The 25,328-nt window shown below is 36.1% G+C and overlaps 2 protein-coding genes and 3 long non-coding RNA genes across 9 annotated transcripts in view; 2 read left to right on the top strand and 3 right to left on the bottom strand.

Annotated features, from left to right (window-relative positions):
* Nucleotides 1-665: 665 nt before the first annotated feature.
* Nucleotides 666-4,375, bottom strand: LOC125469664. 3 transcript variants are annotated; one of them, XR_007251889.1, is made up of 5 exons: nt 4,130-4,375; nt 3,421-3,638; nt 2,473-2,527; nt 2,207-2,328; nt 666-1,862 (listed from the first exon to the last, which is right to left on the bottom strand). It is a non-coding gene; the product is annotated as an uncharacterized LOC125469664 (long non-coding RNA). The 3 variants fall into 3 exon arrangements; XR_007251891.1 differs by having other exon boundaries at nt 666-1,448; nt 4,130-4,371; XR_007251890.1 differs by lacking the exon at nt 2,207-2,328 and having other exon boundaries at nt 666-1,448; nt 4,130-4,348.
* Nucleotides 4,376-5,416: 1,041 nt separating this feature from the next.
* On the bottom strand, nt 5,417-6,736 carry LOC125469665. Its single transcript, XR_007251892.1, has 2 exons — nt 5,794-6,736; nt 5,417-5,682 (listed from the first exon to the last, which is right to left on the bottom strand). It is a non-coding gene; the product is annotated as an uncharacterized LOC125469665 (long non-coding RNA).
* Nucleotides 5,553-25,328, top strand: part of LOC103939136 (disease resistance protein RPV1) — an 87,462-nt gene continuing 67,686 nt past the window's right edge. The window contains exon 1 of the mRNA XM_048567300.1: nt 5,553-5,687. The gene's annotated coding sequence lies outside the window, so the exon portion shown is untranslated. The remainder of the gene's footprint in view (nt 5,688-25,328) is intronic.
* Nucleotides 5,674-14,981, top strand: LOC103939141 (disease resistance protein RPV1-like). 2 transcript variants are annotated; one of them, XM_048567295.1, is made up of 7 exons: nt 5,674-5,848; nt 7,755-8,402; nt 10,706-11,798; nt 12,029-12,310; nt 12,456-13,019; nt 13,143-13,916; nt 14,092-14,981. In XM_048567295.1, the coding sequence occupies exons 2-7, from the start codon at nt 7,873-7,875 to the stop codon at nt 14,638-14,640; spliced, it is 3,792 nt and encodes a 1,263-aa protein (XP_048423252.1). In that variant the 5' UTR covers nt 5,674-5,848; nt 7,755-7,872; the 3' UTR covers nt 14,641-14,981. The 2 variants fall into 2 exon arrangements, with proteins under 2 accessions (XP_048423252.1, XP_048423251.1); XM_048567294.1 differs by having other exon boundaries at nt 14,041-14,981.
* Nucleotides 16,564-24,230, bottom strand: LOC103939813. Of its 2 annotated transcripts, XR_007251886.1 has the most exons (3): nt 23,250-24,144; nt 20,622-22,794; nt 16,564-19,128 (listed from the first exon to the last, which is right to left on the bottom strand). It is a non-coding gene; the product is annotated as an uncharacterized LOC103939813 (long non-coding RNA). The 2 variants fall into 2 exon arrangements; XR_007251885.1 differs by lacking the exon at nt 16,564-19,128 and having other exon boundaries at nt 20,568-22,794; nt 23,250-24,230.

Raw genomic sequence — 25,328 nt, 5'->3', positions numbered from 1 at the left:
GAAGAAGCTATCCAAAAAGTCAGTAACCACCACGTGATATGGAAAGTCGCTACTGGAAATAGTATCACACTGCAAATGAACAAGTGAGCAGGTAATATATATATATATATGATCAAAAAGCAATATCGAAGAAAGAGAACGAAGCTTTGATCTCGTTAGCTACTGGATTAAACGAAGGAGACTTTAAAAAAAAAATGAGATTCTTTATGGATTTTCAATCATTTTATGTTTTTTTCATAATATTTTATTATGTTGGTACGAAAATTGTGTGAAAAATATAAAGCGGCGGACAGTCTATAGAAACCCCACTTTGAAAGAGTCTTCTTAACATTTCTCTTTATATATAATTGTTAGATTACTGAATTTGGTTCAACTTTAGTATCATTGATCTTTAAGGAGTAATATTCAAAATAAAAGATTTCAATTACGAGATTGCAAAATAAAAAACAAAACAAAAACATAGAACGAAAAAATTTAAATGAGAATGTAACCAATATTGGTTCAGAATTAATGTAAGAGGAAATAGCCTTTTCCTTAACGTGAATAAAGCATCTTCAAGAATCTTTTGGATAGACTTTTGTCCTTTCACGTTCATTTCTTAATTACGAAAATTAACAAAAAGTTAAAGAAAAACTTCAATTTTAATGAAAAATGACAAATAAAAATGTAATTAATAGTACTAGAAAAAAAGTAAAATTGTGGCTTTTCTTTAAAAATGAACAGTACAAAAAATGTTTCGTTAAAACTCCATTCTTAATTTCCTCTTTTCCTCTCTCTTTCGGTGCGCCCTTCCCACCCAGAAGTATGTAGTTTCTCAAGTCACTAACTAAACATTATTATATTATAAACTTATGTTTTTGTTGATTGAAGGATCTTGGGTTTAGGTATCTCAGTGTCATCGGTTCGGCAACACAAACATAACCAGTGTCATATTTTTCAGTCTTAATCTGAACCACTGCAGTGCCATAACGGTGGATACCGCCACGACAGCCCACGAAGATTCCTCTTCATCCTCCTCCAAGTCAAAACTTTGGAATTCTATGGGTGAAGTGATTGTTACGACCACGAAGAAACGACGACACCCAATAACAGTACATGATCATGATCCTCTGGGCCTAGCGCATTTGCGTCTTTCCTTGTCTCTTGATACTCTCCCTGCAGGCCGTCATATTCGGCCTCGCTCATGACAGCGTCACTCTCAACCTCGACCACGTCCTCATAATCAACCAGTACTTCTCCAGCGGCAACCACATGATCCAGCGGTCAGTGACAGTGGTGAACAGATATCCAACTCAATGGACGATGATCTTCTTGCGGGCCTTAGCAAATCCTTTGCATGTCTTTCTTTGTCAGGCCATATTCAGCCGGACGCCTGACTCTGTTCTGTTGGCCTTTACCATTTGGAGAGAGCGAAAGGCTAATCAATTAATCCCCTTCTCCTGATTTTCCTGAGACATTGAAGAGGACATGGGTTAATTAGTGTGTGCCAAACATATGAAGGAAAATATGCATGATTTAGATCTATGATGAGGCAGGACCACGCCATGATGCATCTATGATAATCATCCCAGTAATCAAAAGAGAATTAATACAGATGACCGAAATGGAAAAAGGCAAAATTTTTGAAGTGAGGGCATCTTCTGTCTATATTAAGTCACACCCAGATCGATTCTATGGTGAGGCACGATCAAGCCGGTGATGCATAGTCATCATCAGCTCATCCTCATCATCACATATCCGAGTTCATGGACTACAGATCACTGCCAGCTTCACCATCAGCAACTCAATATTTCATACTTCTTTCAGATTCTTACGATTTTTCCAGTAAGTAATTGTTTTGAATTTTGAAGATACATTGCATCCTGGAACATTTCAACATTACAAAAAACGATATAAGACACGCATCTAATGACTTGATAAATACCACTCGAATTCGCAAAACTACTTGCCCTCCAAGTGCACCCAACGTTTTCTAGTCAAATGCACGTTCTCATTTTACCAGCGTAACCCTACTTAATAGTCAACACTGGACATTACATAATTTAACCATACTTCAACAGAGAACAAACCGCTTAGATGATAAATACAACTTCATGGAGATAAAAGCAACTCTTTTCCATCTCTAGTTTAATCTATCATTTTCAGGTTTGGGACATGGTAAATTCAAGCTTGGGGCTCAAGTCTATTCATCCCTAAGCTTACTCACCAATTCCCTCCTGTACGGATAAATTTGGTCTGATAACAACCTTGGTGTTGACCAGGAACACATCACCAATGTAAAGATGGTTCGTGGGAACATAAACACAACACTTCATCTTCAGAATAGCTCTTCAAAATAATTTTGGGGACAAGGACAAATAAGTCACCATTACAAACAGTCTGAAAAACCAATTACGTTTAAAAGCACAACCTGTACAACATCATTTCATCTGTTGTGTTCTCGTTTTTCACAATGAAAAGTTATTAGCATACCTGAAGGACAACGGATGAAGTGATGAACCCGAATGCATGTTCACAATTCCAGGACCTAACATGTACATGGAAGATGAAAGGTCAGTTCTACATTGTAAAACCAAAACAAAGCAGAATCATTGAAAACGTATGTTTTGACTGTAAACCAGGCATTATATAATGAATGTGAAAGAAGCATGTAGTGTCATATGCTGCATTACGGGTATATTTCTTGTCTAAATCCAACATTGACCATACCATATGCGATGCAGGAGCCAAGGTAATAAATTAGAGTCCTAGCTAAATGCAGTTTACACATGTACTCTGCAGGTTCATTGTCTTTGAGTCTCTCTACGTTACAAGATCAATGTATTAGGTGTTCATAAATTAGTCTTTAGAATTCCAAGTATATTAATGTGAATATTCCCAGATCCATGTACAAATTAGCTTATAAAAGGAGCTATTTTGTAAGCTTTTGGATTTCCTGCTTATGTGTGAAGCACAAGTTGACTTGGAGTGATTCCAAATTTCCAAGTCGCCTTCGGTGTGATGCCAGAATTTATCTAATTGCTCTATTGGGGTGATTCCGATGGAGCTTTGGCGTGATGCCAAAGGCCAGAGTGATTCCAGATCTCTCTTTCGTTCCCATCTCTTATTGTTACGTACTCTAGATAAGATACATGGTCACTAGTGCAATAAAAAAGAAATAAGACAATTAAGCATCCAAGTTAAAGAAAATCAAACCCCTAGCTTCACCAGCCTCTGGATTTCCTTTCTCTAAGGATTGAAACTGTCTTTACTGAATTCGGATTATCGCACCAAAATTTGTCTGTAGGATTATATGAAGAGAGAAAATGGACTAGATACTTAGCTAAGCAACGTCTTACCCCAAGACCAATTACTAATGCAAGTTAGAATGTACCAATCAAATAATAGGGTTTAAGGAATGCATTTCAGAATACTTCATACCAAAAATGTTGATTCCAAGTTGAGCATGGATTGGAGAGAAGAAGCTATCCACAAAGTGAATAAACCACCACGCGATATAGAAAGTGATTGCTCTTGGAAATAGGACACACTGCAATGGAACAAAGAGTGAGCAGCTAAGAGAAACACTACCAGATCTCTCACTTACCAATGAAAAGCAATCTCGAGGAAAGAGAAGGAAGCCTTGATCTAATTAGCTACTGCATTAAACAGACGCATCAATAAAAATCCACACACCTGACAAATTAGCATAAAATTACATGAAATGGGCTCAGTCTAAAACTTATGAGAGGCTAAGTTGTACATTTGTTGAATTCATCGAGCGATGGCTATTTCTCTATCTTAGCCAACTATTCCTTTGCCTGTAAGAAAACTCCTAGAGTTGAAACAAATGATATACTTTTGCTTTCAGAAAGAGAGAAAAATAGATTACAAATACATGGCAACGATCTAAGTTCCTATCACTACTATAGCATTCCATCTTTCAGCATACCTCATGGCTCAACCTAATAAATTTAACAACTACTCTCAGCTCTAAATCTTTAGAATAATAAAAAAATCCAACCACTTCAATTCGCAACCTATGCAAAAACTTTCAGCTTTTCCATCGAATTTTCCTCCATTTTCTCAGCAACCAAACACAACATTAACACACAAAGCAATGAAATTTGACACAGAAATCGAAACTCACCTCGCGGCCTGTGTGGTGGGAGGAGGAGGAAGATGAGGAGGGTTTGAACGATGCATCTTCGTCGCCTGAGTCGGCCACCGGAATGAGAAGCTCACAATCTCGCGGTACTGTCTCTGCTCGCCATTCCTTTGTGTTTTTGGCATTTCAAATATTTTGTTTTTATTTAATTTCATTTAATTATTATTTTAATTGGGTGAGGATTATTAAAGAACGAAAATAGTTAATCCTGTTTTTTCAATTATTTAAAAATATAATAATATAGCGGAGATTATTACGTGCATGTGAGGACTTGAAGGAAATGTTATGTTTTGTTGTACCGCTAATTAAACAAGGCGCCGATTAATTAACGCTTAAGGGGCGTTTGTTTATCCTTATTAAGTTAGACTGGACTAGCTATTAGTCTTCACTAAGTTAGTACAGTTTAGTTTAGTCTAAACCAGTTCAGCTTAGTCCTAGAAGCTAATCCAGTCCGAAATAGTCCGGCGCAACAAATGCCCCTTAATGTCCAACATAATCTCTTTGGATCTTTATGGTGAGGATTATGATGATTCGGGAATCGTATCCGTTTATTATATATCATGCGGTGAGTTTTTGTTAGATATTATTTGTGTTTAATTTAAAATAAAAATATTTAAAATAACTTATGACTGCACAATTTACGATAAACGAGCACAATTCACGGATTTATGAGATTCTTAAAAAGATAATCCGACAACAACCACATATAATAAATAAACAATGATGTTAGGTAGACTAAATTTGTAAATTACATTTGCAAATTAAATAATATGTCACCAATAAAAAAAATTAAGTACATTAATTAACAGTTAAGTAATAATTTAATTATTAACTCCTATGCCATTTAGTTTATAAATTTTTATTTACAAATTAGTCTTTTTAATATTAGCCACAAACAAAAGTGATAAAACAGAAAAAACTTAAATGTGAAAGGATAAAGGATAATTAAAAACCATTATTTAAATAATGGGTGCTCGCGTTTGATTTTTTGCGGCTTCAAGGCTGCATTATTGGTTTCTTCTTTGTTGACCGCACTGTTTCAGTTTTTCTACAGTGGAAAGCCCCTTTTGCCCTTGTTGGCCACGCGTTTTTCATTGTTAATCTTTGTACTTCGACCGTGCCTTCTTGTTCGCTTTACCTTTTGTTTCATCTGTGCTTTTCGTGTCTTCCTTTCGCCCTCTGTTTTTCTTGAATCCTCCGTTGCTCTCGAATCTTTCGTTCCTTATTTCACAAAATATTCACCAAACAGATCCTGATTTTCGTTTTTTAAAGGGATTTCGTTTGCGCTCTCCGTTTTGAGGGAAGTTGTGCTCCTCTGTAAAGCTTGCTGTAGAACTAGGGTTCTGGGAGTTTTGTGGAAAGTCATAAAACTCGTTTCTAGGGTTCTTAAACTTGCAATTGGCGGGCCAAAACTTCATAGTATTTGTTTCTTTTGCCGTTTGGGATTCCGGAGTTGTCGCTGGATTTCTGGCGAATTTGTAGCGCGGTTTGGGAGCGGGCTGTCTTCAGATCATTGTGAAACAAATTTTATTGAACTCAGGTACATTCTATAATAGCTGTATTAAAGTTTTTATTTTGGATTTGTGGTGAGTTGCAGTGCTTTGTCAAGGCTTTCGTGCTTAAAAGGGCATTTTGCGTTTTGCTACCTCAGTTCATCAATCTCAGATTTGGCAGCATTGGAACACTACTGTTATTTTTTGGGTATGTTATATGTCCTTCCATTAAATGGATATCATCTAGTGGAACAACCCATATGTGGTGTTTACTTTTAGAACAAGATGGGAAGATGTAAACGGTTGGAGCTCCATACCATTTTCCAAGTTCTTTATTAATGTGAATATTATTTACCGAAACATGAACATGTCATGAAACTGTTCGTTACAAACTATTCATTACAACTTTGCACCAACTGTTTTTATTATGTTTAACAGTTTTAAAACCCACAGTATCTGTTTAACAGTTTTAAAACCCACAGTATCGTAAGGACTCTTTGCTTGTAATCTAAAAAGATGGTCTTTCTAACATTTTTATTTTCTTTTTGCAACTGTATATGAACCAGCACTGGAGAGTTTTTCAACGTGTTCGAAGCACGGCATTAAACATCACATTATTATATATGTGTCATAATACAATTGGTTTGGCACTTAAAAAAACATTTCAACCCCTTATTTGATACTTAGTGTATCAAATCGTATTTTTGGGTACTGAAAAACTTCTCATAAAAGTGGACACATTAAGAGTATGATAAGCAAGTGGTACTAATTAATAAGTTATTCTGGAAGGATTAAACCCCAATATAAGAAAATTAAGAAGAAATAAAGTAGCCATGACTAGCAAAGGCAAAGTGAAAGCGAAAGGTGGAATATTGGATTGGGATGTAAGTGGAGGACACGTAGGAGTTCTTGTATATGTCTGAGTGCTCTGGCATTGCTCCATCCACCTTTTCCTTGCCCTGCCCGTCATGTGCCAAAACTATATCACTCTAACCCTACTTTCTCAACCTTCAATATTTCTACATGAAGATCGATCTGGTTCTACCGTTCTACTTTCAGTGTTGAATATGATCAACCGCTTATAATTATTTTAAGAGTACTTCGAAACAATTCTTAGAATGTCAATAACTTCGTGTAAGTATCTACTCTTAAGTTTCTACTTTACTCCTTTCAATCTTAGACGTCTAGTGATCAGATTGTGGCGTCGTGGTGTTTCGCTGGAAATGTCCTTCCCTTAATTTTTTTTTTTTTTCAAAAAGCAACTCCAGCATTTGCTTTTCCACTGTTTTTTTTTCCACTGTCCTATTATGTTTCGGTACACTTTTGTCTCCCTAGGCCTGAAGGTGCTTTACTTTGAATAAGAATTAGTTTAATCATTGATTAACGTTTATTAACTTCAGATTTAACACGAATAATATGGTTTTTCTATTTATTACAATGAAATGCTAAGAAGACTCTTCAAAGTGAGACTCTTTAGGAATTCTCCACCATCTCATGTTTTTTGCACAATTAGTTTAATCATTGATTAACGTTTATTAATTTTAGATTTTACACAAATAATATGGTTTGCCTATTTATTATAAGGAAATGCTAAGGAAACTCCCTAAAAAATGAGAGTCCTCTATAGACTCCGTCATCTCATATTTTTGGTACAATATTTCGATAATGTTGACACAGAAATTTTGCCGAAAACATATGGTGGTGGAGAATTAAGAGTCTCACTTTGAAGAATCTTCTTAGCATCTCTCTTTATTATATAATATTTAGATTATTGAAATTGGTTGAACTTTAGCACAATTGGTATTTAAAGAGTAATATCGAAAATAAAAGATTTAAATTACGAAATTGCAAAATAAAAGACAAAATAATACATAGAGCGAAAAAATTTAAATGAGAATGCGACTAACATTGGTTGGGAATTAATGTAAGAGGAAATATAATGAGGTAGATCTTAATTGTTTCTATCCAAGAATCTTTTGGATAGTTTTTTGTTGTTTTGTGTTCCTTTCTTTCCTCTTTTCCTCTCTTTTTCCCTGCACCTTCTCGCCCAGCTGTATGTTGATTCTCGAGTCAATACCTAAACATTATTATATTATAAACTTTTGTTTTTGTAGATTGAAGGATCTTGACTTAGGTGTTTGAGTATCATCGGTTTGGCAACACAAACACAACCACTGCCATATTTTTCAGTCGTAATCTGAATCACTGCAGTACTATACCGTGGATATAGCCATGGCAGCCCACGGTGCCACCTCTTCATCATCCTCTTCAAAGTTCTGGAAGTACGATGTGTTCTTGAGCTTTAGAGGCGAAGACACACGCAAGGGCTTTACGGGCCATCTCCACACAGCATTGGAAGAAAAGGGCTACAAGGCCTTTATTGATGAGGACGATCTGAAAAGAGGGGATGAAATAAAGCCCGAACTGTTGCGGGCCATCGAAGAGTCGAGGATCTCTATCATTGTATTCTCAAAGAGGTACGCGGATTCGAGTTGGTGTCTCGACGAGCTGGTGAAAATCATGGAGTGCAGATCCAAACTGGAACAACATGTTTTGCCAATATTCTATGATGTTGAAGCTTCAGACATCAGGAAGCAGGAAGGTAGTTTAGCCCCAATGTTTCAGAAGCACGAAGAGAACATCCGTAAAGAAGAAGATGACAAAAAAGGGGAAGCCAAGAGAGAAAGGGTCGAGCAATGGAGAGAGGCTCTTACTGAAGCTGCAAACTTGTCTGGTCACGATCTTAAAAACACTGAGAACGGGTAACTATTTATTTTATTCAACTTTGATTATTTAACTGAAAAATTTAGCTTTCCCCCATGGAACTCTTTTTTCTTTGCCTTTAACCGATCATATATATTTTTCCAGACTGCACGTCGTATTTGTGTCTCTTCCCCTCCATTTCACTATCACTTTCACACATTCATTTACCTTTCTCTCCTCTTCATACTTTCTCTCTCCTCACACTCACTCCCTTCACCGTCGTCGTCAAAGCCCATAATTTCCGGCTTCAAATCGCGGCGAAGGGTCGAGATGAGCGGCTGCGATTGAAGGTCGATTTGTTGCCATATCTGCCTGGCATCGAATCCGTCGATCAAGACCTGATGTAACGGCGATTTGGGAGTGATTAGCGCTCTGGACTACTTGTGCTGTGTATTAATATTTTTTTTTTGGTTGAAAAGGAGATGAAAAAAGGAAGGGGGTTAGGGTTTTGGGGTCTCTCAGTGAGAAAATCGCAGAGAGAGATGGTTGAGAGAGGGTTTATTAATTTGGGCATGATTAGGAACAAGGTCTTAAATCAAAGTCAAACAATTTAATGCTTTAGTTTTTTTAAGGGGTGTGCATCCTATTATACTTTTCACACCCTTTGATAATTTATGTTCGTTTATCTTTTTTAATTCATCCGATTTGACAGTCGAAAATTAAAAAGGTGTGTAAGAAGTAAAATGGAATGTGTGGATATCACAACCCTTTTTTAATTAGTTATGTGTATATATATTTTAAATACCTATTAATAAAATCTTATTTGTTAACCAAAACTTCTTAAAATTATTATTCTAATCCTCTCATTAAATTGTACAAAAAAAAATATATGAGCAATATGGTAATTACATACAACACAAATTTTGTTATTTTTTTTACACAAACTTCACAGCTTGGTAAACATAATAACACACCCTACTTTAAAGTTAAAATTAGATGTAAGTGCCCTTTTCTACAGTGGTGAGAATGAGTTGAGCTCTTGTATGATGTCGTGGATTCGAATCTTGTCGGTAATTAATTTAACACCTAATTTAACAAAATTTATCATATGACAGAAAAAAAAAAAAAAAGTTCAAAATTAGATTAAAAAATTAAGTAGGTTTTGTTTAAGCTCACGTGTCCCACTGCAGCCCCTTCCCCTTCTTCCGAGTTCCAGCCCAATTTTATTTCCTTTTTTTTTATAATTTTTTTTATTGCTAGTTCATTGGGAGATTAAGCTCATTCCCTTTCTTTAGTGTAGATAATATGTTTGTTCATAAAAAAAGTGACAAATATTTTTATAAAAATTAATAACACGAATTTAATTACAAAGTTTTGTTTGAAAAAGAAGTGACAAAATATTTTTATAACAATTAATAGACAAATTAAATTACACATGCATAACGTGTGGGCATACGACTAGTAGTTTTTTTTTAATTTTTTTTATTTTGAATAAACAATATTATCTACACTAAAAGGAAGAGGTAGGCTTAGCCTCACAATGGGCTAGCAATAATGTTGTTTAAATTTGTTTTTGACAAGAATCGAACTTAAGACCTGTCAGTTACAAGTAAAGAAGAATATCACTAGATTGTAATACTAAATGATGACTAGTAGTTAACAATGTTAACTTTAAAATTAAGTGAAATGACTCATGTAAAAAAAAAAAATCTCAATTGCTTTTCTTTGCACTTCTACTTTTCAATCCAATCCTAATCTAGGTGGGATAGTCTGCACCAAACAGTAGATGCATAGCCCAACCCATCCCTTCCAATCCTAACCTAACCACTCCACCAAACGTGGCCTATAGGTATATAACTTGCCTATACTATCTAAGTGAATATGCAATATATAGGTAAATTACTCAAAAAAACAAATTGCACAATTACAATAAGCCCACAATGCCTCAAATTTAAAAAGGTAAATTAGTGACTATGCAATCTAATTAAATTAGTGAATATATGTGTATGTACACACACACACACAATATACAGTCTTGCAGATTACGAGAAGCTCAAAATGCATAGATTATAGTTATTGAACACGTAATACAATATTTAAAACACACAAGGAAAATAATTAGCTTTTATTGTCTAGATTGTGTACGTTATCTAATGGTGTAAGAACAAATTTGATAATAGGTGTTACTGGTATAAGTTGTAAATAATTTGTAATAATAAGGTCATTCATTTGTCTGCGTGACAACTTATGTAATAATAGGTCACTTGTTGATATATTTCTTCTAATTAGTTAATTCTTGCAAATAGTAAGTCGCTGCAAGTCTACACCGCCATTTGTATTTTCTTACGAATTGTGTTTTCAGGCATGAAGCAAAGCTTATTAAGAAAATTATTTATGAGAATCTTTGGAAATGGCTCCCCAGAACAAAAAAATTACATGTGGCCAAGTTCCCAGTTGGAATCAATTCTCGTGTTCAAGAAATTATCACTTATCTTTCAAGTGCTGAAGGAAATAAGGTTCTCATGGTTGGAATTTGGGGGATGGGTGGATTGGGTAAAACAACAGCTGCTAAAGCCATTTATAACCAAATTCATCATGAGTTTGAATTCAAAAGTTTCCTTGCCGACGTTAGCGACACTACAAGTAAACATGGCCTGGTTCATTTGCAAAAAAAACTAAGTTCTGACATCATGGATCAAGAGATTAAAATAAGCACTGTTGATGAAGGTATCTGTTGGATAGAAAAGCAATTTTCACATAGAAGGGTACTTGTCATCATGGACAACATAGATGGAGTGGAACAACTCAATGCAATAGCTGGAAATCACAAGTGGTTTGGTCCAGGAAGTAGAATTATCATAACAACACGAGATAAACATCTACTACTAAAAGTGGACAAAGTATATCCGGCTCAGATATTGAATAAAGAAGAAGCTCTGGAACTCTTTAGTTGGCATGCATTTGGAAATAGACGGCCTAACGAAGGATATTTTCAACTCTCAGAAAAAGTTGTTTCTTATTGTGGAGGTTTGCCACTAGCCCTTGAAGTTTTAGGTTCTTTTTTGTGTGAAAGACCCCCAAAAGTGTGGATTAGTCAATTGGAGAAATTGGAAAGAACTCCTGATGGAAAAATAATAAAACCACTAAGAATGAGCTTTGACGGGCTAGATGATATGGAGAAGGCTACATTTCTTAACATATCTTGTTTCTTTATTGGAGAGGATGAGGACCGTGTTGCAAAATTGTTAGATGTATGTGGATTTTCTGCAACAGTAGGAATCAACGTCCTCTGTGAACGATGCCTTGTAACTGTTGAAGGCAACAAGTTGAATATGCATGATTTGCTTCGAGAAGTGGCCCGAGTAATCATTTCTGAAAAATCTCCTGGTGACCCTGGAAAATGGAGCAGGTTGTGGAATCGTGAAGTTGTCACCAATGTATTGACATATAAATCTGTAAGTACATTCCCAATAAAATTTTGGATTTTTGCATCCTACAAGAAAAGCATGTCTATTATACTTTAAACAACATTCATGTGTAAATATATGTGGTTGCGCAAGGAAAGCTCAATTAGCGAACAATAGTACTTGCATATATTCACCGTACGTGATTTTTGCCTAATAAATAATAATACATGTAAACATGTGCAATCCCTTTCTTACGCAGTATAACCTTTTTTTAACAGGGAACTGAAGAAGTTGAAGGACTTGCTCTTCATTTGCCTTATGGTTATGACAATGCTAGTTTCAGTACAGAAGCATTTGCCAATATGAAGAAACTGAGACTACTTCATCTCAAAAACGTACGGCTTAATGGAGAATACAAACATCTTCCCAAAGAGTTAATATGGTTTCGCTGGAAACTATGCCCTTTAAAGTCCATACAAGATGACTTTTTTAATCAACCAAGACTAGTTGTTTTAGAGATGCAGTGGAGCAAACTGGTACAAGTTTGGGAGGGTTCCAAGGTACAATGAATTACACCTGATGATGTTGTGTTTCTGTTTGTTTTTTGGATTTCTTCTTCTTTTTTTTTTTTTTAATTTTTTTTAATTTTATAACATCTTCATTTCAGATATTAATTTTCAATTTTCTTTTGATTTTTTGCAACAGTCCCTACATAACTTGAAAACCCTTGATCTCAGCTATTCCCGTTCCTTACAGAAATCACCGGACTTTTCACAAGTCCCAAATCTTGAAGAGTTGATATTGGAAGGGTGTGAGAGTTTGACCGAGATTCACCCCTCCATTGGTCATCTTAAAAAACTTTCTTTGGTGAACCTTTCAGGATGTCATTATAAGCTTATTTCTCTTCCAAGGGATTTCTATAAATTGAAATCTGTTGAGATTCTTCTTCTTAATTACTGTCGAAAATTCAGAGAACTGCATGAGGATATAGGGGAGATGATATCACTGAGAACACTTGAAGCAAAGCAAACAGACATAAGAGAAGTACCACCTTCCATAGTAAGATTGAAGAATCTCATTCGTTTATCCCTTGACCACATCAGCGTAGAGCTCAAAGGAGAAGACAAACATCTTCCCAAAGAGTTAATATGGTTGCGTTGGGACCTATGCCCTTTAAAGTCCATACCAGGTGACTTTTTTAATCAAGATAAACTAGTTGTTTTAGAGATGCAGTGGAGCGAACTGATACAAGGTTGGGAGGGTTGCAAGGTACAATGAATTACAACTGATGATGTTCTGTTTCTATTTGTTTTTTGGATTTCTTCTCTTTTATTTTTATAATATCTTCATTTCGGATATTAATTTCAATTTTCTTTTTATTTTCTGCAACAGTCGCTTCATAACTTGAAAACCCTTGATCTCTGTTATTCCCGTTCCTTACAGAAATCACCGGACCTTTCACAAGTCCCAAATCTTGAAGAGTTGATATTGGAAGGGTGTGAGAGTTTGACCGAGATTCACCCCTCCATTGGTCATCTTAAAAGACTTTCTTTAGTGAACCTTAAAGACTGTCATAAGCTTATTTCTCTTCCAAGGGATTTCTATAAATTGAAATCTGTTGAGACTCTTCTTCTTAATATGTGTTCAAAATTCATAGAACTGCATGAGGATATAGGGGAGATGATATCACTGAGAACACTTGAAGCTGAGCGAACAGCCATAAGAGAAGTACCACCTTCCATTGGTCATCTTAAAAGACTTTCTTTGGTGAACCTTAGAGACTGTCATAAGCTTATTTCTCTTCCAAGGGATTTCTATAAATTGAAATCTGTTGAGACTCTTCTTCTTAATTACTGTCGAAAATTCAGAGAACTGCATGAGGATATAGGAGAGATGATATCACTGAGAACACTTGAAGCAAAGCAAACAGACATAAGAGAAGTACCACTTTCCATAGTAAGATTGAAGAATCTCACTCGTTTATCCCTTGATCGCATCAGCGTAGATCTCAAAGGAGAATACAAACATCTTCCCAAAGAGTTAATACAGTTGCGTTGGGAAGATTGCCCCTTAAAGTCCATACCAGATGACTTTTTTAATCAAGATAAACTAGTTGTTTTAGAGATGCGGTGGAGCAATCTGGTACAAGTTTGGGAGGGTTCCAAGGTACAATGAATTACACCTGATGATGTTCTGTTTCTATTTGTTTTCTGGATTTCTTCTCTATTTTTTTTAATAACATCTTCATTTCGGATATTAATTTTAATTTTCTTTTGATTTTCTGCAACAGTCCCTTCATAACTTGAAAACCCTTGATCTCAGCTATTCCCTTTCCTTACAGAAATCATCGGACTTTTCACAAGTCCCAAATCTTAAAGAGTTGATATTGGAAGGCTGTTGGAGTTTGTCCGAGATTCACCCCTCCATTGGTCATCTTAAAAGACTTTCTTTGGTGAACCTTAGAAGGTGTCACAATCTTTGCTCTCTTCCAAGGGATTTCTATAAGTCGAAATCTGTTGAGACTCTTCTTCTTAATAGGTGTTTGAAATTCAGAGAAGTGCATGAGGATATAGGGGAGATGATATCACTGAGAACACTTGAAGCAGAGCAAACAAACATAAGAGATGTACCACCTTCCATAGTAAGATTGAAGAATCTCACTCGTTTATCCCTATCAGATGTGGAAAGTATTCATTTGCCACATTCGTTACACGGCTTAAACTCTTTAAGGGAATTACATCTCTCACGTTGCCGATTAGCTGATAATGAAATCCCTAAGGATCTTGGGAGTCTAATTTCTTTACAAGTTTTGGATCTTTCAGGGAATGATTTTCATACCCTACCCAGTCTCAGTGGTCTTTCAAAGCTTGAATTTCTGCGGTTAGATTAATGCTTTAACCTTCGTACAATCCTTGATATACCACCAGATGTGAAAGTTCAGCATGTGATTCTCCCAAACTCACTGAGGCTCCACGCTTGGATAAGTTATTAAATTCAAACCCCATGACATGGACTGATATGAAAAGGTTTACCAATCTCATAGCTGATTTTGGCAAGAACATCATACAGGTATCTCTCTCCCTTCTCCCCCTCTCTCCCCTAAGTTCTAATTGCCTTCCTATTATGCGCATGCAGATTCCTATGGTTTTTCCAAAACATAGTTGTTTTGAATTTTGAAGATATATTGCATTCAGAAACATTTCAATATTACAAGAACCGATATAAGATGCATCCAATGATTCGATAAATAGCACTCGAATTCGCAGAAATACAAATGCACCAACGTTTTCTTGTCAAATGCACGTTCTCATTTTATGAGTGCAGCCATACTTAATAATCAACACTGGACATTACATAATCAAGTTCTTGTAATTCAAGAAGGCCATACCTCCACTCACTCTGAGATACAAAGGCATCTGTTTCGTCTGCAAGACCAGCTTTGATTGGGGAGGCGTCACTTTTATAGTCCGTAATAATTCTCTTCTCACTTTCTTCACTCACGACATTTTTGGTCTGCATAAAGAACATTACTACGTTTAGCTTCGTAAAGTTATATTTGTAAGGTGAAAAAAAAAAAAAAAGCAGAAATTTTCTAAAACGATTTTGAGACAAGGAAGACTTACAACTGATTTAGTGACCTTAGGATTTTTGGCTGGATTTTCCTTCTTTAAGTGATTTCTTTTCCGCTCAGTTGAGTTACATCCTAATTTCTGAGATGAGCGTTTCGAGATTGTGATTGTCGCAGTAATTGGTTGTCGAGATATTGACTTGAAACAGTCTTCTCACCTTCCTCAAACTGTTTCTTCAGAGCGTCCTGCAAAGGTCTCGAGGGGTGCTCTTCGATTCCCATAAGCCTGGCAATCAGACTCGGCCCTTTCCCCGCCTTTTGCGAAGCAGCTGTTGTTGCTGCAATGGTGGAGTCACTGGTGGTATGAAACATAGAACTCTGGGTTGATCTGGTGGAGGGAGTATCCAAGCACAAATCCATATATCGAAAATAGTTTACCCCTTTCGACAGATTATTTTCCACCAGTTTCTGCCTCACAAGGCTATCTCTGATCACCTTCTTAAGCTCTTGATTTCCATTCCTCGAAAACCATCAGCAGAACGCTTCGGTTTTTCAAATTCCGTCACAGAATTGTGTTTTATTGTTCAAGTGAGAAGTACTCTGAAGCTTCCTGTGCAACTTGCTAAGCATGACAAGAGAATCCTCCCGATCAAGAGCTCCTTCCAAGTAGTCTTTAACAATGTCCTTCGACTGCTACCCTTCGAACTTCATCTCTTTCGACCAGGAATCAATTGTGCGGTTTAGCTTCTCAGATGCTCTGGACACTTTGACACATTTTTAGATTTCGCTATATCTTCCTTTGGTGAGTTCCTAATAACCGAAGTCACCTTTTAGATCTTATCAACCTTCTTGTCAATTGCCTCCTTTCTATGTGGCTTGAGATCTGCAGAATGAGAAGCTTTCAACTTTCTCGAAGCCTTTTCTTTTGTCTTGGCCTCTTATTCTTCAGGTTTCTCTGCTGTCACTTTCCACTTTTTAGCTTTTTCTTCCTTGTCAAACCTTTTGCTTGGAATCTCTTCTGCTTCCATTTTTTGGTGCATTTTTTCAGGCTTCAAAGCTTTTTCTTTTGGTCCCAAACTTTTTGGCATCTTTTTGGTGTAGAAGGCTTCCTCTCCTCGAACCAATGGTGCACGAGGCTCCTCCGATTCCATAGATGAAAAAGAGCTACTTTGTAAGCATTTGGATTTCCTTCTTATGTGTGAGGCACGGGTTGACTTGGAATGATTCCAAATTTAGTCACCTTCGCTGTGATGCCTGAATTTATCTAATTGCTCTATTGGGGTCATTTCCAATGCACCACATGATATAGAAAGTCGCTATTGGAAATAGGATCACACTGCAAAAGAACAAAGAGTGAATATGATTAAAAAGCAATCTCGAATAAAGACAACAAAGCTTTGATCTCATTAGCTACTAGATTAAACAGATGTGTCAAAAAAAAATCCACACACACGACATGATTAGCGTAAAATTAGATGAAATGGGCTAGGTCTAAAACTTATAAGAGGTTAAGTTGTGCATTTCTTGAATTCATCTAGCAAGAGGCTATTTCTCGATCTTATCCAACTATTCCTTTGCTTGTAACAAAACTCCTAGAGTTCAAACAAATGAGAGAAGAATGGAGAAAAATAGATTATAAATGCATGCCAACAATCTAAGATTAAGTTCCTATCACTACTAAAGCATTCCATCTTTCAGCATGCCTCATGGCTCAAGCTAATAAATTTAACAACTACTCTCATTGTCTCTGTCTCTGCTAGCCGGATTATTACGTGTGAGGAGTTGAAGGAAATGTTGTGTTTTGTTGTTTCGCTAATTAAACAGAGGGCGGATTAATTAATGCTTAATCTCTCATTGTTTCTCAATTGTTTCTCAATTTTTTGGCAATGAAATCTTTAGATGTGAGAGTTGTTGAATATTTATACATACACGCTTCTTAATTAGAATGTAATTTGGATGGTCTTTTAAATGATTCGACCTCGATTTTGGATTCCTAAGAGCATATTGGAATGAGTAGAACCGAGCTTAAACTGAAACATGATAAGAGCGTTTTTAAATGATATGTCAAATTTATAATGACATCATTAACTTTTAGAAAACACAATTGAGTTTGGCTTTAACTGAAATGTTTTAGTCATATGAAATAGCGGCTTCAATAAGTGCTGCCAATTTTAACATTATTTTTGTATTTTCTCTCTTTTTTAAAACTCCATGCCCACCTATATCTACCATTAAATTTAATGTGGAGCTCAACTTAGATACATAAATAACTTTTACAAATTAAAAGATCTCATCTTATCGGAAATAGCATTTGTAGATGAACAAAGGGAAGGAAATAAATAAAAAAATTTAAGTTGGTTTTTGTTAAGAGAAAGGAAAGACATAAAATGGCTTGGGACTTAGACTTGGACATCTTATTTCCTTATGATTGCAACATGTTTGAAAGTTGAAGTTTGTTAAATTTCAGGTAGACAGGCCCAAGGATCCACTCTAACAACACATCTACTGTCTTCACTTGGCTACATGCTCAATCCATCAGATGTGGGGTTTTATTGCAAAAGGCCTCGGTATTAGTTAAAGTGAGGTAATTCTATTTAAATGACTTGTTCTCAAGCTTTCTGGCCGATGCGGGATAGAGGAATTCTAACAAGTTTGAGGAAGCCTAAAGAAGTTGAAAAGTATGTTTTAAAGTTTGTGTGTTGAAATTTGAACATCATACAACATAAATCAGGCATCATAGACTAAGAAATTTTTGCACCAAACACTTCACTCAATATTTAAACATGTCTTTTATGCTGTAAAAGTCACTTCTTTATAATATAAAAGCACCTATTGGGTTGTTTGCCAAATAACAAACTACTTCGTAAACGTGCTACTAACAAAAGTGTTTTATAGAGAAGCACTCTCAAACAACCGAGTATTCGTCTAGTTATATATATATATATATTTCTTCCTAATAATAATGACGTATAGAGAAGTGCTCTCAAACAACCGCTAACGAGGAAATATTGAGATAAGAGAGGTTTTTTTGGCAATTTGCTTCCCCTTTCAAAATTGATGATAAGTGCCTCGTGGTGCAAGAAGCATGGGGATGATGCCGATTATGCCCCTGCAGATTGCATAGAAGGTGATGGCGCTAACGATGATTTAAATTATGATTATGCTCCAGCAGCATCTATGGAAGGTGATGATGACGACAACGATGACGATGGTTATGATTATGCACATGCTGCATAAAAAATTAGTAGTTTATTTTTCATGTTTTTATGCTGGCTAACTAGCCTTGATGAATTGAGGAATTATAACGTGCTAGTAGGATTGCTCGATCCCTTCGAAATTTTTTGTTGAGGGTCGAATTATTTATGAAGTATGTTCAATTTAAGCCAATCAGTTGTTGTCTCTGATGACAATAATATATGGTTAAATGGAGCAAAATTGTGCGAGGTTAACTTGTTATTATTGAGATATACTGTTTCTTTCCTAGCATACTAAAAAGTACCACAATATATATAAAGAGGAAGATAATGGAATTCTTCGAGACTAATTAGTGGTCATGGGAGTGCAGAGATTTGTTAGTTTGTCGGATACACAGTTTGGTACAACAAGTATCGCAATACAATTGGCTTAAAACTAAAAAAAAAAAAAAAAAATCAACCAATTGTATTACATATGAGTGCTTTGGCATTGCTCCATCCGCTTTTTCCTTGCCCTGCCCGTCATGTGCCAAAACTGTATCACTCTAGCCCTACTCTCTACCTTCAACATTTTTAAATGAAGATTGATCTGGTCCACTCTACAGTTCTACTTTCACTGTTGAATATAATCAATTGCTTGTAGTTATTTTAAAAGTACTTTCAAACAATTATTAGAGTACCAATAACTTCTTCCGTAAGTATTTACTATTAAGTCTCTCTAGATGCTAAAAATACGACAAAAACCGCACATGTACATAACCAGTGGTCTCTTCTTTTCTCTTTGGAAGTATTTTCTAGGTAGAAAATTCTGTTTGTTTCTTATATTATTAATCCGTAGGCGACTAGTCCATATGAAAATTGAAATTGTTTTATCATATGATGACATGAAGTCAATGCTACAAAGAATAAAATGATTCCTCTTGAGCTAATGTTTCATTAAATAATAAATACCTAACATGTATGTCTTGAGCCAAACGATGTTACATAATCAAATAGTACTATACGATTATTGGAATCATTTTCCTAATTCACCATTTAAAAACAACTCCTGCAAAAAATCAATCAAATGAGTAATAGTTTAACCATTGATTAAAGTTGTCAAAAATTTCAAGGTTTATTGAGTTACATAATTTGTCTATTTATTACATATCTATCAGATTACTACACGGTTTCAAATTTAGTTAAACTTTAGTATAGTTCATGTTTAAAGGGTAACCTCGAAAATAAAAGGTTTAAATCATGTTTACAACATTATAGAATGAGAAACAAAATACAAAAGATAGAGCGAAAAAATTTAGATTTGAAAGTTGCTAGTATTCGTTCATAAAATGAAAGATGACTATTAATTGTTTTTACCATAAGATTGAAAAGCAAACATTAGCCTCTTCTTTAATGTATAAAGCATATTGGTCCCACCACAAAACACGTTGCCAATTATCTCGATCGTATTCATATATGAATCTTTTGCTAAACTTCAATCTTAGACATCCAGTTATCAAATAGCGGCATCGTGGTTCTTCACTGGAAACGTCCTTCCCTTGGTTTTTTTTCAAAAAGCGGCTCCTGCTTTTCTTTTTCACTTCGTTTTTGTTTTTGTTTTTTTTTTTTTTTCAAAAAGCAACTCCTAAAAAATTCACCGTCCTATTATGTGGAAAAATGGCTCCTGCTTACGTTGAATAAGAATTTGTTTAATCATTGATTAACGTTTATTAATTTCAGATTTTACTTGAATAACATAGTTTATCTATTTATTATAAGAAAATGCTAAAGAGATTCTTTTAAAAATGAGACTCTGTATGAAATTTCCGCCATCTTTTTTTTTTTTGCACAATATTTTATTATATTGGCACCAAAATTGTATAAAAAACATGAAGCGACGGAGAGTCTATGGAAACCCCACTTTAAAAGAGTCTTCTTAGCATTTCTCTTTATTATATAATCGTTAGATTACTAAATTTGGTAACTTTAGTATAATTGATCTTTAAGGAGTAATATCCAAAATAAAAGATTTAAATTATGAGATTGCAACAAAAACATAGAGTGAAAAAATTTAAATGAGAATGTAACCAATATTGTTTCAGAATTAATGTAAGAGGAAATAGCCTTTACCTTAACGTGAATAAAACATCTTTCAGAGTTTCCAATAATCTTTTGGATAGTCTTTTGTTCTTTCGGGTTCCTTTCTTAATTTCCTCTTTTCCTCTCTCTTTCTGTACACCTCTCTCCGGATCTTTTCCTCCAAAGTCCACAAATCAAGTGATCTGAACCTATTTGATCAAACGGCTAAAAAACAGAAAAGTTAGTAAAAACTTTTAAAAGTTATAATAATTTTTTACCGTTTAATCAAATTTTAAGGATACGGATCACTTGATCCGTGAACTTTGAAAGAAGAGATTCAGAGAGGATATCTTTCCTTCTCAAGTCACTAACTAAACATTATTATATTATAAACTTTTGTTTTTGTTGAAGGATCTTGACTTGGGTCTAGGTATCTCAGTGTCATCGGTTTGGCAACACAAACACAACCACTGCCATATTTTTCAGTCTTAATCTGAACCGTTGCAGTGCCATAACGGTGGATACCGCCATGACAGCCCACGAAGCTTCCTCTTCATCCTCCTCCAGGTCTAAACTTTGGAATTCTATGGGTGAAGCGATTGTTACGACCACGAAGAAACGACGACTCCCAATAACAGGACATGATCATGATCCTCTGGGCCTAGCGCATTTACGTCTTTCCTTGTCTCTTGAGACTCTCCCTGCACGCCGTCATATTCGGCCTCGCTCACGACAGCGTCCTCTCAACCTTGACCACATCCTCATAATCTCCCGGTACTTCTCCAGCGGCAGCCACAGGATCCAGCGGTCAGTGACAGTAGAGAGCAGACATCCAACTCAATGGACGATGATCCTCTTGCGGGCCTTTGCAAATCCTTTGCATGTCTTTCTTTGTCTCCTGATCATCAATCCACTTTCTCAGGCCACATTCAGTCGGACGCCTGACTCTGTTGACCTTTACCATTTGGGGAGAGCGAAAGGCTAATCAATTAATCCCCTTCTCTTGATTTTCCTGAGACATTGAAGAGGACATGGGTTAATTAGTGTGTGACAAACATATGAAGGAAAATATACATGATTTAGATCTATGATGAGAATTACTACAGATGACAGAATTGGAAAAAGGCAAAATTTTTGAAGTGAGAGCATCTTCTGTCTATATTAGATCGATTCTATGGTGAGGCATGATCAAGCCGGTGATGCATAGTCATCATCAGCTCATCCTCATCATCACATATCCGAGTTCATGGACTACTGATCACTGCCAGCTTCACCATCAGCAACTCAATATTTCATACTTCTTTCAGATTTTTATGATTTTTGCAGGAAATAATTGTTTTGAATTTTGAAGATATATTGCATCCTGGAACATTTCAACATTACAAAAACCGATATAAGACACACATCTAATGACTTGATAAATACCACTCAAATTCGCAAAAATACTTGCCCTCCAAGTGCACCCAACGTTTTCTATTCAAATGCACGTTCTCATTTTACCGGCGTAACCATACTTAATAGTCAACACTGCATAGATGATAAATACAACTTCATGGAGATAAAAGCAACTCCTTTCCGTCTCTAGTTTAATCTATCATTTTCAGGTTTGGGACTTGATAGGTAAATTCAAGCTAGGGGCTCAAGTCTATTCATCCCTAAACAAGGTACAATTTGGACACGAATGAAAATCCACCTTCTTTAGTCTTGAGTTCTTTCATCAAGGGAATCTACCTTACGAGTGTTATCTATCTCACTTTTTTTACAAGATTTATCCTCGTCATTTGCTTTCAATTGAAGGTTCCACTGTCTTCCAACTGGTCTAACCTCAGTAATTCTGGCAATAGGCTCACTACTCCTGGAGCTAACATCAGAGTAATCTGCCAATGATTGCATCTTGCCCATGAGATATGCATGCAATAGCAATAATGAGTGGTTTAACATTACGTTAAAAGACATAAACTAATATTATGAAATCAATAGCTCAAGAATACTGATGTGAAAACTTGTCCTGCCGAGGAAACCGACTTTTAGCTGCCCCAACTTGCAACTTCTCAAATGGAGGGGGCCGTTACCATCACTTTCCTGTGAAATCCTTAAAGATGAATGTGAAAACTCGGAATATTTTGTGTTCTTCTGCCATTCTTCGTAAATTGATTGAACAACATCTCCCAACAGTCACAACTTTAGGACTCAAACATACTATTCCGTTACCTTCCGAACAGACCTGCCGATCAGAAAGTAGGACAAGCAAAAGATGTTCAGTTAACTCCAAAATGCGACCTTTATCTACGCACCTGTTTTCCCTGAATCACTTAAGAAAGTGGGACTAGAGAGACCCATAAAACTTCTTGTGAAATTCATTTTAAGTTTCATGAAAAAAGCACTTATATCTAGTGCATAATGGTGTTCCACATAATAATTGCCAAAACTAAAAAATTTGTCAGGGTCTTCCAGTGCAGTGTTGAGCTAATGTCACATATGAAAATACACGAAGACGGAGCACACAGTGTTGATCACTAAGTTGTACGAAAGTGTGAGTTTTCGTTGTTTTCCATTATCTAGCTCAATTTCGTCTGAACATATACAAAATCCAAAAAGTGAACAATCAAAGAAATCTCTAGCTTATTAAATATAAAACACATGCTGAGCATTGAGCAGGCATCAAGAAGCAGAAAGTACCCTAGTTCCAGGAACGACGTCGTCAGGGATTGCCGGGGTATGAGAGTACTCCACAGCTGTGGCCGTCGTCAGGGATCGTCAGGCATCAAAAGCCGTCGACGACTCAAATTCATCGAAAAATCCTCCGTACTGCTTTTAGCAACGTCCCTTACCCAAGCCATTGATAACGAAACACAAAGGAAAGACCACATTTTTCTTTCTCTATATCTATTTTCTCAGCAACCAAACAGACGACAAGAAAAATTAACGAGAAATACAGAGAGGTGTGATTTACCTGGAGGACTTTGGGGCCGAGGAGGTGAGAGGACCTTAGGAGCGTATGCGGGTCGGGCATGGACCTGGCGGAGATGGATTTAAGGTTCATGTTGGTGAGCTCGGCTTCCATTGAGTTCACTACCGTACGCGTGTCGTCGGACAAGGCGGGGTGGATCAGGATCTTCTCCTCCACTTGTTCAAGGTTGCCGAAGCACCATCATCTGGTTCTTAGGGTTTCGATTGCGGCGTCGGAAGAGGCGCCGGAACTCCCCTCCATATTTTTGGTGCCAGTTTGCCGGGTAGTTTGATTTTGGGGGTTTTCCGAATTTTGCAACAGGAAACGGGGGTCTCTCCTTTTCTTTTTGGAAGTAATTTTCTAGGTAGAAAATTCTATGTGTTTCTTATATTAGAGATCCATAGGCGACTAATATATATGAAAATTGAAATGATGTTTATCGTATGATTACACGAGTAATAGTTATTTAAATTGACAAAATTTCAGTGTTTATCGGATGACATGATTTGTCTATTACCACACATTTTGAATTTGGTTGAATTTTAGTATACTTCATGTTTAAAGAGGGAGAAAATTTAAATACGAAAGTTGCTAGCATGTGTTCCAAAGAGAAAAGCTACAATTAATTGTTTCTACCATAATATTGAAAAGCAAATATAGCTTTTTCTTTAATGTGGATCTTTTGCAAAACTTGAATCTAGCCATCCAGTGATCAGATAATGGCATCGTGGTTTTCCACTGGAAACGTCCTTCCCTTGGTATTTTTTTCAAAAAACAGCTCCTACTTTTCCACCGTCCTATTACGTGTTGGTAGGGTTACAAGACCACTTTTGTTTCACCGGGGCCTCAATTGAAGGTGCTTTGCTTTCAGAGGAGACTTAAAAGAGTATTTCACTAATCAGAACAATTTCGAGTCAATAATTGAATCACCGGTCAGGTCTGCGGAGAGGGATCCATAGAGCATTTTGGTCCATTCCATCTCATTTTAATGGACGTAGATGACTTTAGCTTTTGTTAACTGAAGGAGCTTGAATAGGGTTTAGATATTTCAGTATCATCGGTGTTAGTGTAAATGAATTCACTCGATTAGGATCTAGAGAGAGAGCTGGACAGAAAAAACAACAATGAACAAATTGGAAGCTGAATGGTTTCTTTTCTCTCTTGCTAAAGTTGCAGAGGAATATTTTCTCTGTGTGTTAAAGAGAGCACGAAGCTCTTGCTTTTACATAACTGTTGGCCTTTAACTTGGGACCACACATACACTACATTTCATCTTAGTCACTCATCTACCTAATTACATGGATCAACCAACACATGGCACTCATGGCCTTTTACAAAACAGAACTTTACACTTGGCATTATTTTGCACAAGTGGATACACCAATTTAAGAAATCTTATTCTAAACTTTTCAGCTCAACACTTATAATTCAACACTCCCCTTTAAGTTTTGAGCTGATTTCACACCAAGCATTTCCCTAAGATAGTTAAACCGATCCTTTGTTAAAGCCTTAGTGAATATGTCTGCCACTTGCTCATTTGTTGGATAGTACACTAAATCGATTATCCCTTCCTGGAGTGCACTCTTGATGAAATGATACCTTCTGTCAATGTGCTTGGTTTTCTGATGAAAAATTGGATTTTTAGTGATTGCAATTGCAGCTGTATTGTCACAGAGGCCCATGAGAACACTCCACTGCCAAAAGAAAATGCATAACCAGAAGTACTTTTGCTATCATCAACAGATCCTCCCCAATCACTATCACATAATCCGATTAACATTGCATTCTTTCCCTTTACATACTCCAGA

The sequence above is a fragment of a genome, unplaced genomic scaffold, assembly GCF_019419815.1.
Source record: "Pyrus x bretschneideri cultivar Hongxiangsu unplaced genomic scaffold, Pyrus_bretschneideri_v1 Contig44, whole genome shotgun sequence".
Lineage (NCBI taxonomy): Eukaryota > Viridiplantae > Streptophyta > Magnoliopsida > Rosales > Rosaceae > Pyrus > Pyrus x bretschneideri.
Note: the sequence above shows the minus strand (reverse complement) of the source record. Positions and strands in the feature narration are given on the sequence as shown.

Bases quoted from the DNA above. Each gene is read 5' to 3' on its own strand.
- LOC103939141 (XM_048567294.1), top strand. From the start codon at position 7,873: ATGGCAGCCCACGGTGCCACCTCTTCATCATCCTCTTCAAAGTTCTGG. The intron at 8,403-10,705 runs GTAACTATTTAT...TTGTGTTTTCAG, and splicing joins CTTAAAAACACTGAGAACGG to GCATGAAGCAAAGCTTATTA. The intron at 13,917-14,040 runs GTACAATGAATT...TTTCTGCAACAG, and splicing joins AAGTTTGGGAGGGTTCCAAG to TCCCTTCATAACTTGAAAAC.